At 35.2% G+C, this 13191-nt stretch overlaps 1 protein-coding gene across 1 annotated transcript in view; it reads left to right on the top strand.

The window, feature by feature from the left end:
* LOC109084161 (NACHT, LRR and PYD domains-containing protein 12-like) overlaps positions 1-13191 on the top strand; it is a 941455-nt gene that overhangs the window by 828841 nt on the left and 99423 nt on the right. Inside the window, 3 exon segments of the mRNA XM_042749119.1 lie at positions 3573-3743; positions 6706-6879; positions 10930-11100. Coding sequence (XP_042605053.1) covers positions 3573-3743; positions 6706-6879; positions 10930-11100 — 516 coding nt within the window.

Here is a 13191-nt window from a genome sequence, read left to right as displayed (position 1 = left end):
TTCAGAAAAAATCAATAAAAGACGTAAACAAATAGACGATTAACACTATTAACAGCAATTATGCAATCAAACTTATAGCAAAATGTGGTAGTTCTGTATGTTGTCTCTGGGTTAGCATCATCTGAGGTCCTCTGAGAGGTTGGCATCATCTCTTCTCAGGTGTTCTGGGTCCAGACTGGAGCTTGTGTAAATCCTAGTTACCACGGGATGTAAATCCCGTGGCAAAGCAGAGAAACAAATAGAGACATAATTAGCGTAGCTGCTGTTCCAGCCAAGTAAAAATTAATTAGATTAACCCAAGCTAAAGAATAATAATGCACATTTGATCAGATATAACTGCAGTCCAAATTATGAGATGCATTATTTGAATGCTTGGCCAAAGAGGTGTGTTTTTAATCTAGATTTAAACAGAGGAATTGTGTCTGAACCCCGAACATTATCAGGAAGGCTATTCCAGAGTTTGGGAGCCAAATGCGAAAAAGCTCTACCTCCTTTAGTGGACTTTGCTATCCTAGGTACTATCAAAAGTCCAGCGTTTTGTGACCTTAGGGAGCGTGATGGGTTGTAGCGTGGTAGAAGACTAGTTAGGTAAGCAGGAGCTAAGCCATTAAGGGCCTTATAAGTAAGTAATAATATTTTTGTAACTGATGACGGAACTTAATAGGTAGCCAGTGCAGAGACTGTAGTATTGGGGTAATATGATCATATTTCTTGACCTGGTAAGGACTCTAGCCGCTGCATTTTTGACTACCTGTAGCTTGTTTATTGAGGATGCAGGACAACCACCTAGCAGTGCATTACAATAGTCCAGTCTAGAGGTCATGAATGCATGAACTAGCTTTTCTGCATCAGGAACAGGTAACATGTTTCGTAGCTTGGCAATGTTTCTAAGATGGAAGAATGCTGTTTTTGTAACATGGGAAATATGATTTTTCAAAAGACAAGTTGTTGTCTAATATAACACCCAGATTTTTTGACAGTAGAGGAAGTAACAGTACATCCGTCTAATTGCAAATTGTAATCTACGAGATTCTGTGTAATGTTTTCTGGTCCAATAAGTAATATCTCTGTCTTATCTGAATTTTATTGGAGAAAATTATTGGTCATCCAATCTTTTACATTTTTAACACACTCTGTTAGCTTAGATAATTTTGAAGTTTCACCTGGTCTTGTTGAGATATATAGTTGAGTATCATCAGCATAACAGTGGAAACTAATCCCGTATTTTCTAATGATATTACCAAGGGGCAACATGTATATTTATAATAGCAGAGGATTTAGGATAGATCCTTGTGGCACTCCATATTTTACTGGTGATAAATGAGATGACTCCCCATTTAAATAAACAAAGTGGTAGCGATCGGACAGGTAGGATCTAAACCATCTTAAAGCCTGCCCTTTGATACCTGTATAGTTTTGTAATCTATCTATGAGTATGTCGTGATCTATGGTGTCGAACGCAGCACTAGATCAAGTAAAACTAGCAATGAGATGCAGCCTTGTTCTGAAGCAAGAAGCAAGTCATTTGTAATTTTAACAAGTGCAGTTTCTGTGCTATGATGGGGCCTAAAACCCGACTGAAATTCTTCATAGAGATCATTTTTTTGCAGGTAGGAGCACAATTGAGCAGACACAACTTTTTCTAAAATTTTAGACATAAATGGAAGATTTGAAATGGGTCTGTAATTTGCCAGTTCACTAGGATCTAGTTGTGGTTTCTTAATAAGAGGCTTAATAACCGCCAGCTTGAATGGTTTTGGGATGTGACCTAAAGATAACGACGAGTTAATAATATTGAGAAGCGGTTTTTCTGCTACAGGTAACAACTCTTTCAGTTATTTAGTGGGTACAGGATCTAATAAACATGTTGTTGGTTTAGATGCAGTGATACGTTTATTTAGCTCTTCCTGTCCTATAGCTGTAAAGCACTGCAGTTTATCTTTGGGTGCGATAGATAAAGTATTAGACGCTGTAGAATCTACATTGTTATTGTATTTCTGATGTTATCTATTTTATCAGTGAAGAAATTCATAAAGTCATTACTATTTAACTGTGAGAGAATATTTAGATCGGGTGGCGTCTGGTTATTTGTTAATCTAGCCACTGTGCTAAATAAAAACCTTGGATTGTTTTGGTTGTTTTCTATGAGTTTGTGGATATGCTCGGCCCTGGCAGTTTTTAGAGCCTGTCTATAGCTGGACATACTGTTTTTCCACGCAATTCTAAAAACTTCCAAGTTCGTTTTTCTGTTTATCATGTCTATAGATATATTTATCATGTGTATGAGGCATGTTTTCACTGAGTGTTGGTTCATTTTTGTACTCCTGTTAAAGACGACACGGCAGAAAGCGCAACGTTTTGTTGATATTGTGAGTGCGCACAAATAAAGTAGACCCTTTGCAGTTACGAATGATGTATTACTCTTACCTTTATGAGCAAAAATGACGGTGTATCCACTGAAAAAATGCAAGTGATCACGCCGGCGTCTCCATGTCCTGAAGCGTCTCCGCACAAACTATTGGATATAGCGGACATTTATCTGGGTCTAACATTTAAACATTGTTATATGCTTGAACTGTTTTATATTTATAGAATTTACTTTAGGCAGGTCATAATGATTTGAGAAAGCTTAATTGATTAAACATAGGCTCACTGTCTAACGCTGGCAACTTAGTCGTTACTTTTAAAAAAACTAAAACTTATATTTAACAAACAAAATATTTTTCCTAACGTTTTTCTAAATTAACTTAATAAAAAAACGAAATGAAATATAATCCCTTTGCTATTACATACAAAACTGACCTATTTTAATAGCTGAGACAGTAACACTAGAGCATCCCTTCATTCAGACACAGTGAAAGATCTGATCAGAATCAGTGTAGAGGGGCCAAGTCTGGAAGATTTTGATGCTAGAGAGAGTGTGGCCAGCTGGTTTAGCCAAGGCCAAAGATCAAGAAGACCAAACTACATGAGTTGGCCATCCGAGGGACATGTGACTGCAATGGAGGATAGTCCATAAGACATTGAGCCATGAGATGTTCAGTTTGAAGCCCTTAAAACACTTAATTTAGATTTTCTTTTTATTTCATTTATCTTTAGATGTTTTAAGTTTAAAATTCAGCTCAGTGAAGCACTTTAAGCACCAACACTTTTTCAGTAAGTTACCTTTCTTGTAGAATTGTGCTTCAAATAAAGAACTTTATGTTGACCAGATTGTTAGTTAATCATTTACAAATCAATATTGTCTATATGGACAGCAATTAAAAAAAAAAAAAAAAAAGAAAAAGTGAACTTGTGAAACTGCGGTGTTAAATGCGATGCGGTCAAAAATTTGGGTGCACCTAACTTTTGTGCTGGCGCATCAGTGCAAAAAGTTAGTCTAGAGCCCTGTTATTATGTTTTATTCAAGCATGCTAGTTGTTTTATGTAGGAAATTTGAATCAGTACAATTCTAATATATTTGCAGTATATTTACTGTTAATCTAAAAAATAATTGGTATAAATGTATTTTTTGTATTTAACAAATGTATTACGTGTATCTAACACTGTGATTTGATTTATTTCTCTTGTAGGCTAAATGATTGTGGCTTAACAGACAAAAGCTGTCCAGCTCTGGCTACAGTTCTTGGATCAGATACCAATCTGAAAGAGCTGAACATGAACAATAATAATCTGCAGGATTTAGGAGTGAAGCTACTCTGCACTGGATTTAAGGATATAAATTGCAAACTAGAGATACTGAGGTAAGTTTTGTGACAATCATTAGTGTTTTGTTAAAATTTAGATCCATCTGTTAACATGGACCTAGATAGAGGACAGAACTACTTCAGCTCAGTGAAATTTGCAGGCTTTAATTCCAACATAAACTCTACATTACAGGGCCCTCATTTATCAACAGTGCATACACACAGATGTGTGTGTAATGAGTGCATAAGAACAGTTTCATGCAAAGTGTGGGATCTACCAACTTGTACTTAAACGTAGGAATGGGTGTAAATAAAAGCACATCTCTGAGCATGGTTAAGCAGAGATTCAGTGCTAGAATGGCAATACTACAAAAAGAAAAGCCGCTGTGTGTTTCCTGTGTCCTTTAATTTCAAATACTAAATTTATAAATTAATAGTTCAATTTTAGATAAGATATTTAGTCTTGTTTATCCCCCCAAGAAACAAGACTAAATATATTTTTGCTTATATAGTAAATGCATCTTGATTATTTTAACTAAAAACAAGACAAAAATACTAAGTAAGATAAGCCTTTTTTTTGTCGTGCAGCTGGGAAGTCATTCTGAGAGCACAGAATGGCTTCTCAGTCAGTACTGCTTTCTTTTTCCATGATTTCGGTGAGGACATTATACATTCACATGATTTATAAAGGGAGGTGTTGTCACCATATATAGTTTATTGGAGGCGTTTCTGAATGCAAATAACCATGAACCTCGTTTTTTAAGTCTAGATCTAGGCACGATGAGTAGACAGAGATCACTGGATCTCAATGTTCTGCACAAGTGAATCAGATCGCTGCTCTACTGCAGGATAAACACTGTACACTCAACACATTGACATATATTATTTCAATGTTACAAGGACATTTTTAAATTCTTGCTGCTGGGTGTTTTTTGTGTGTCTTGTATAAGAGATTGCTGACTGAAAAAAAACGTGAATTTGGGAATGTGGTTGCCATCATTATCATCACCAGTATTTGTCAACTGTCAGCTGAAACATACTGGTAAATATTCAGATTAAAACTGAAGTGTTTTCTCTTTATGCAGTCTGAAGAACAACTGTATCACAGAAGGAGGTTGTCATGTTCTGTGTGCAGCTCTAAATTCAAACCCTTCAAATCTGACAGAGCTGGATCTGAGTGAGAATCAAATAGGAGACTCTGGAGTGACAGAAATCTCCAGTCTGCTGAGAAATTCACAGACACTACAGATACTCAGGTCTGAATTTGGTTAATCTAAACATGAATCAATGTAAAGCTCCAGCTGGTCTGTAAACTGATGCTGTGTCACAAGGAATGGGTCAGTGATGTGAAATTGGTGTGTTGGTGTAGATACATTTATAAAATATTGACAAACAGATTGATTTTTGAGATGATGGGAAATGTTAATATTTTAATGGTGTAATACATGTTTTTATGTATGTATTTATTTATTTATTTATTTATTCATTTGTTCATTAGTTTGGTCTTTCTGAAGACTTTCAGACTGCAGTATCACTGAAGAAGGTTATAATACAGTTGCAATCAATATAATTCAACCCTCTTGACCTGCAAGACATTTTGCTGCAGAGAACATATTTTATGAAAACAATTTAACAAAAGCATCAGTAAAGTATTAGAGAAAGTTTGTTTATACACTTTTGAGTGATTCTGAGAATGAAACATTGATGAATCATGATGAAATTCAAATTGGCTCTAAACATTCATGTTCAAAATTATTAAACCCCCCAAAAAGTCAAATTTTATTAATAAAAATCAGTAATAAACGCTGTCTGTAAATGTTTAGAAGCTTGTCACGTCTCTACTACAGTCTTGGCCCATTCCTCGCCTGAAAAAGCTTCCAGATCACTGATGATCTTTGGTTTTCACTTTGCCACTGTTTTCATTAAATTCAGATATTTTCAATGATAATTAAATCTGGAGACTGAACAGGCCACTCAAGTACATTCTATGACTGATCCCTGAACCAAGCTATAGTAGATTTGGATGTGTGCTTTGTGATGACTGTCCTGCAGGAAAGTCCATTGTTAATCAGCTTCAGTCTTTGCACCAAAGGCATCACAATTCTTGTCAAAATGGCCTGATACTTCAAAGAATCCATGATGTCCTTCATACAGTTATGATTTCCACTTCCTGCTGCAGTAAAGCAACTCCATAACAGGACTGATCCACCTCCAAGTTTGAAGATGGAGATGTTGTTCTTCTGCTTATGAGCTTTGTGTCTTTTGCAGCAGACATACCGCTGATCCATGGGTCCAAAAAGTTCCAGTTTGGTCACATCACTCCATAAAACATTCTCCCAGAGCTCCACAGGTCTAAACAAATTAATTTTAGCAAGTTGAAGTCTGCCTTTTGTTCTTCTTGATCAAGAGTGGTATTCAGCAGGATGTCTCAACATGAAGGCCATACTTGTCTAGTGTTCTTCTTACACACTGCACTGAAATGGTTTTCCTCCTTTCATCGGGTCATCTTGCAAGTCTTTGGCTGTACATTGCAGGTTTTTCTCTGTTGCTCTGATTAAACATTTTATGATATTGTGGTTTTTCTTCAACACCTTCAAAGGTTTTCTGGTACAACACACTTTAAGCTAAGGAATAAGGCTGAGAGCTGTGTCTTGGGAACTTTTAATGTCTTGGAAATCTTCATATAGCCTTAGACTTTCTTAAGTAATACAGTTATTTATTCTCCATAGCTTTTGCGAGATCTCTGTTGACTTTGCCATTTTTGCTACAATCTCTGAGGGGTTGAGTAATTTTGATTGCAACTGTAGGTTATAATTATGGAAAATTAAAACTGCAAAAATTAAAAATTGCATTTGTTGTAGTTTACGTTCACCAGTATATAACTTTACCCAGCTTTGCTGTGAAAAGAGTCCATTCAGGTCAAAATTCCCGTAGTGCATCTTTTTTATTTTCTTCATTCTAGAACATGTACTTGTGTGACAATCTGTGTTATAAGGAAGAATAACATCTTTTCTAACAGACTTTCAGACTGCAGTATCAGTGAAGAAGGTTATAAAGCTCTGTCTTCAGCTCTGAGATCAAACCCTTCACACCTGATAGAGCTGGATCTCACAGGAAATTATCCTGGACCATCAGGAGTGAAGCAGCTCAGTGATTTACTACAGGATCCAAACTGTCAACTCAAGACACTGAGGTGAGACCTGATGAAATAATGCCACATAAGTTATACACGTGAATTATTTATATTATATATAAATATTATTATATTATTATTTTTACTAATTTAGTAAGGTATACAATTTGTTGCATCAAAAATGTTGAAAATGATCAAAGATGAAAGATTAGATGCTGCAGCTGCTGTTGTTTTGATGATAAATGTCAGCACAGTTTAGTTGTGTTAAAAGTTACAGCTTAATCAGACATTTTTGGTCACTAGATGTGCTGGTGTTCAGTAGTTTGGTGCCTCAGTTAACATTTATGATTGTGTTATTGTGGACATTTCTCATGAAAAATATTCAGTGTGAGTTACTATCCTGATTATTTAAATGTTACTGAATGCACTGTGCATTAATTTCCATCAAGCTCAGATTCACAACACTGTAGATCACTGATCTAGAATAGAGAACTGGATTGCTCATGACGTCATGAAAGTGAAGCCGCCGCGCCGCCATATTGGTAATCCTTAGTGTGCGTAAACGTTCTATTGAATTAATAGGAAATTGTATGATTTTAGCGAGACAACATCACATAACAAGTCAGCGTTTTTAAATCTGAAGTATCCCTGTATATTCTTACAATGCAAACACTCATGGGAATTTTCCCTACTTATTAAAAAGCTATGTTCATTATAGTAGCGAACATGATGAACATGATAAACATCAGACGGACTCGACCTCAGCATAACAAATGACAAAGTGCTCATTCTGAAACCTGAAGAAAGATTTATGCTTTGTATACAAATATCTTTATTCGCCTTGAACAGTTATTCATTGTTTATATAATTTTGTTATAGTGTTTTTATTCGTACAGTAGGTGCTAACTGCAAATGTTTCAACAATGATTTTGTTAACAGCATTAATTTTGAAGCAGGTAATGATTTAAATGGTGGTTAAATTATTATTAATTTAGCATAAAACATTTTACATGGAAACAGTAGCTAATGCTAGTAAACATATTTGTGCGATCTTGGAGAGTCTGAAATAGATGTTGCTCAATCAGGACATTAAAAATATACACATCATAATTTATTCAGAGAAATAACTAAATACAGACAGTAAGGACATGAAGCTTTATTTCAAGATGGTAAATTAAGCTTTATATTTCAGTATAGAGCAATATTAGCAGAAGCTATTGTATTATTCATTGTATATTCAAATCAATTTCTGATACTAATAGGTTCATATTTAATAATTCCTGAATAATTATGTACATAAAGAAATAGGTATGAGGCGCCGCGTAGGATTTAAATCAAACTTCGCTTATGAATACATGTATAAAACACGTGCATATACACCTATACATTACTCACATATACATGCATACTACTGGATGTTCACAAATACATATATTAAATACACATGCACACTAATATGAAATCAATACCATACATATAATGTTAACAATGAATGCATACACACTTGTGAATAACTTGCGTATACATATAAACTTGACGCGTGCATACACCAAAAGACACTCGCATATATGTATAAGCTCGATCCATGCATATACACCTACACACACTCGCGCATACATATAAAACTCGCTGCATACAAACACAACTGCACATACTCGCATATACATATAAACTTGATCCGTGCATATATACCTATTAAACACTCACACATAAATGTAAACTCGATGCGCGCATACACATCCATATCACACTCGCCAGCAGTAAGTTAATTGGCAGTCTCAATCTAGAAAAAGGTGAGAATTTAACTTCTATGCAATCTTCATGAAATGCATCCAAACGCTATGCAAATTACACACACACAGAGAGAGTAAAATGTCCTGCCTCTATAGTTAAAAAATATAAAATGTGTTCCCAACTAAGTCCCAGTTTCAATAGTGAGCTTAGCCATTTTCAGAATTAAGGATGTCAAGAAATTTTAAATGTGATTAATTAAAGTTGGCTTTTTGTTAAGCTGTATTTGTTTTTAACAGGCCAAGGACACAATACCATCGGACTTTTAATAAGGATGTTATACTGTTGACCTCTCCTGACGATAATGTAGTAGTAAAGCAAAAGAAAAAACAGCACTTGCATGAGATTTAAACTTTAACCACATTTAAATTGCTTGACATCCTTAATTCTGAAAATGGCTAAGCTCACTATTAAAACTGGGACTTAGTTGGGAACACATTTTATATTTTTTAACTATAGAGACAGGACATTTTATTTTCTCTTTCGTGTTTGTGGGTAATTTTGCATAGCGTTTGCAGCTATTTCACGAAGATTGCATAGAAGTTAAATTCTCACCTTTTTCTAGATCGAGACTGCCAATTAACTTACTGCTGGCGAGTGTGATATGGTCCGTGAACTTTGTCGGTGGATAATGTTGACATCGTTTGTGTGTTATTGATGCTTTTGTATACCGGGGGTAGAAGGCCGAAACAAAGTGCGCGATTCAGATTGTGTTTCTGACTGCAGTTGAGCAGGCAACACATTCGATTCAACTGAATTGGTAATTGATCTTATAATAGTGGGCGAAGGAAAGAACATTTCGCAAAATGCTAATTGCTTCAGTTGTACCACGATGCCTGTCCATGATTGCAAATGCGGTATATAGACAGGTTACTTCCGTTCACGCTTAAACGAGTCAACGACTTCCTTTTACACTGAAATGCCTTCCGTTTAAACTGAAAAGTTCACGCACATCTACATATGAAATCACTTGCATATATATATGTACACAAATAAAGCATGTGTCTTTCTTATCTGAACTGTATACTTTAGTAAATGTTATTTTTTATGTATGCACGAGTGTTTTATGGATGTGTATGTGCGCATCGAGTTTACATTTATGTGCGAGTGTTTAATAGGTATATATGCACGGATCAAGTTTATATATATATATGCGAGTATGTGCAGTTGTGTTTGTATGCAGCGAGTTTATATGTATGCGTGAGTCTGTGTAGGTGTATATGCATGGATCGAGCTTATACATATATGCGAGTGTCTTTTGGTGTATGCACGCGTCAAGTTTATATGTATACGCAAGTTATTCACAAGTGTGTATGCATTCATTGTTAACATTATATGTATTGGTATCGAATTTCATATTAGTGTGCATGTGTATTTCATATATGTATTTGTGAACGTCCAGTAGTATGCATGTATATGTGAGTAATGTATAGGTGTATATGCACGTGTTTTATACATGTATTCATAAGCGAAGTTTGATTTAAATCCTACGTGGCGCCTCATAAATAGGCTATATTTTGTGTTGGATCAGTTACCTGTGTCAGCAGTGCGCAGCAGACACACACACCTAAACGGTTTAAATATATCCTTATCCTGCCCAAAAAGACCATAAACACTGCAGATAACATTTGAAGTAAAAATGAATTTACATACACACAACATAAAAAATAATCATGTTTGACTGATTTGCTACAGCAGATCTATCACAGACCACAAACATGTGATGTGTTTCAGGAGAGGATCAGTGATAATTCAACACACACACACACACACACACACACACACACACACACACACACACACACACACTACACACACACAGTCGTCTGAACCTGCAGATCCTCTCATAATGAGCAGAATTACTGTTGCATCCAACACAGACATCGTTCAGATAAAACTATCCAGAGATGGTCTGAACCCAGATCATGTTCTCTGCTTAGTGGATCAGCAATCCAGTGTTTGGTGAATTCTGCTACATAATAATAGGAAGAGCCGGCATCAAAAGATCAACTAAATATATCACTATGAATGCTTAGCTGTCACAAGCTAGTTATCTCTTTGCTAACTTTCCTCATCTCCTGCTTAAAAACCAGAAAGACCTTCAGATTTTTGAGAATCGTGATCTAGTGAGCTTTTGCCCCTGAGTTTCTTTTAAAGAATTTACTTTTATCTTTAAAAAAAAAAATGTATATATTTAAATGTTCAACTGTTTAAACTTGAACTAGAGCTTTTCATTACAAAACAATGTTTGATGATCTTTAAATGTTTTGTGATGTAATGCACATTGAATTGAATCCAGCTTCATCTTCTCTTCTGCAGGTTTTTGGGTCCTGCTGCAGATGAAGGCTGTCAGTATGTGACTGGAATTGTGGGTAAAAACCCGTTACTCCTGAGAGATCTGAATCTGAGGGGACGTGAACTAGGAGACACAGGAGTGAATCAGATCTCTGCTCTACTGCAGGATAAACACTGTACACTCAACACACTGAAGTGAGTATCTTCATTGTTACAAGGACACTTTTAAATTCTTGCTGCTGGGTGTTTTTTATGTGTCTTCGTCATCATCAGCAGTATTTGTCAACTGTCAGCTAGAACATACTGGTAAATATTCAGATTAAACTGCAGTGTTTTCTCTTTATGCAGTCTGAAGAACAACTGATCACAGAAGGAGGGTGTCATGTTCTGGCTGCAGCTCTAAATTCAAACCCCTTCAAATCTGACAGAGCTGGATCTGAGTGGAGAATAAACTAGGAAACCCAGGAATGAAGATCATCTTGACTGTCTGTTTGAAAATGTACAGTGTAGACTGGAAAAGCTGAAGTAAGTATTTTAAAAGAGTATCCCATTAATTACCCAGACTGCAGTGACCCACCACAGTTGAAAATATATTACACTTCTCATCAGGACTGCACAATTAATCAAAATAAACTCAGAATTGTGATATGGGTCAGTGGCTATTAACTACAACACAACTCACATAGTTTCTCATTAAATTACATTAACAGTAATTTGGGACAAATGTTTGTGTGTGTTGACTTCACCCTCAGCTGGAAGATTGGCAGCTTAGTTTTTTCAATCAACTTCATTCAAAGCTAAATTGATGCCACTTTGTTGATTCTTTAAGTGAACTTTTACCTGTGCAGTAGTGATTAGATTCACTGTTGAAGCTTGAACATCAGAATTAGAGTACAGATGACACATCCGGTGTGTAACGTCTGTGAGATGTCTGAGTCACAGCGCTTGTCTCTGGAGCTGCTGGAGACAAGACCTCGATTTGGCTTTTTTAAAGGATAACAGTGGAGTTCATACACAGATGTTTGTGAGGAAGCAACAGATCACTTTATCAATTGACAGCCTCACCATTAATCTTTAACATGTTTAACACTAAACATTCATTTTGGACTGCCTGAGCTATATTTGGAAAATAAAAAACTAAATAAATGCTGATCTTTATAAGTTATGGTGAAAATTGGTTTGTATTTGTATCTCCAAACAAAAACTGTCGTAGAAAACTGAAAGCATGTCAATAGTTCAGATCTGATTTAATATGAAAATATTTTTAATCTAAGATGTGGTGTTTTGGTAATTGATTTATTTCTGGTATTTTTGTTCTGGCTAGTATAAGTTCTGAATGGCTGTTAAATGTAAAAAAAAAAAAAAGAAAAAAAAAAAAAAAAAATAAAAAAATATATATATATAATAATATATATATGAATATATATAGATATATATATATATATATATATATATATATAATTTATATAATTCCCAATATTGTTTGGCAGATGATGTTAACAGATTTCACCAGATTTGCACAACAAAGTGTTTATAAACCTGTTGTGAACTAAACACAGAAACTTAAAAGTCACTGTTGAGTTTTCCACCAAAATAAAATCCTGAGAACATTTGAAAGTAAAGAATTTAAGACAGCGTTGTAATTATGGTTTAGGCTTAACTATTGTACTGTAAAATACAAAATATTGTAATAAACAAATTAAAATAATTTCACAATGTGATTATCATGCAAATCTCATATTGGTGGATAAAAGTAGTACCTAATGCTGATATTTGTGTAATTGTATGTATATCTTAATTAGTTGTGTTCTCTCTTCTACAGGTTAAACTGCATCAGTAGTAACAGATGAAGGTTTGTGCTGCTCTGGACGGTCAGCGTTTAATTCAAACCTCAGAGAGCTGGATCTGAGCAGGAAATCAAATAGGAGACTCTGGAGTGACAGAAATCTCCAATCTGCTGAGAAATTCACAGAAACCCTACAGAGTACTCCAGTTCCCATGAATTTTGGTTAATCTAAACTGAATCAATGGTAGAAGCTCCGCTAGGGTCTGTAACTGAGCTGCTGTTCACAAGGCAATGGGTGTCAGTGATGTGAAATTGTGTGGTGTTAGGTGTAGATACATTTGTAAAATATTGACAGATTGATTTTTCTTTTAAGGTGATGGGAAATGTTAATATCCTAATGGTGTAATAAATGTTTTTTTATGTGATTTATTTATTTATTTAGTCTTTCTGTAGACTTTCAGACTGCAGTATCACTGAAGAAGGTTATAATACAGTTGCAA

This window comes from Cyprinus carpio, chromosome B22 (genome assembly GCF_018340385.1).
Source record: "Cyprinus carpio isolate SPL01 chromosome B22, ASM1834038v1, whole genome shotgun sequence".
Taxonomy (NCBI): Eukaryota; Metazoa; Chordata; class Actinopteri; order Cypriniformes; family Cyprinidae; genus Cyprinus; species Cyprinus carpio.
Note: the sequence above shows the minus strand (reverse complement) of the source record. Positions and strands in the feature narration are given on the sequence as shown.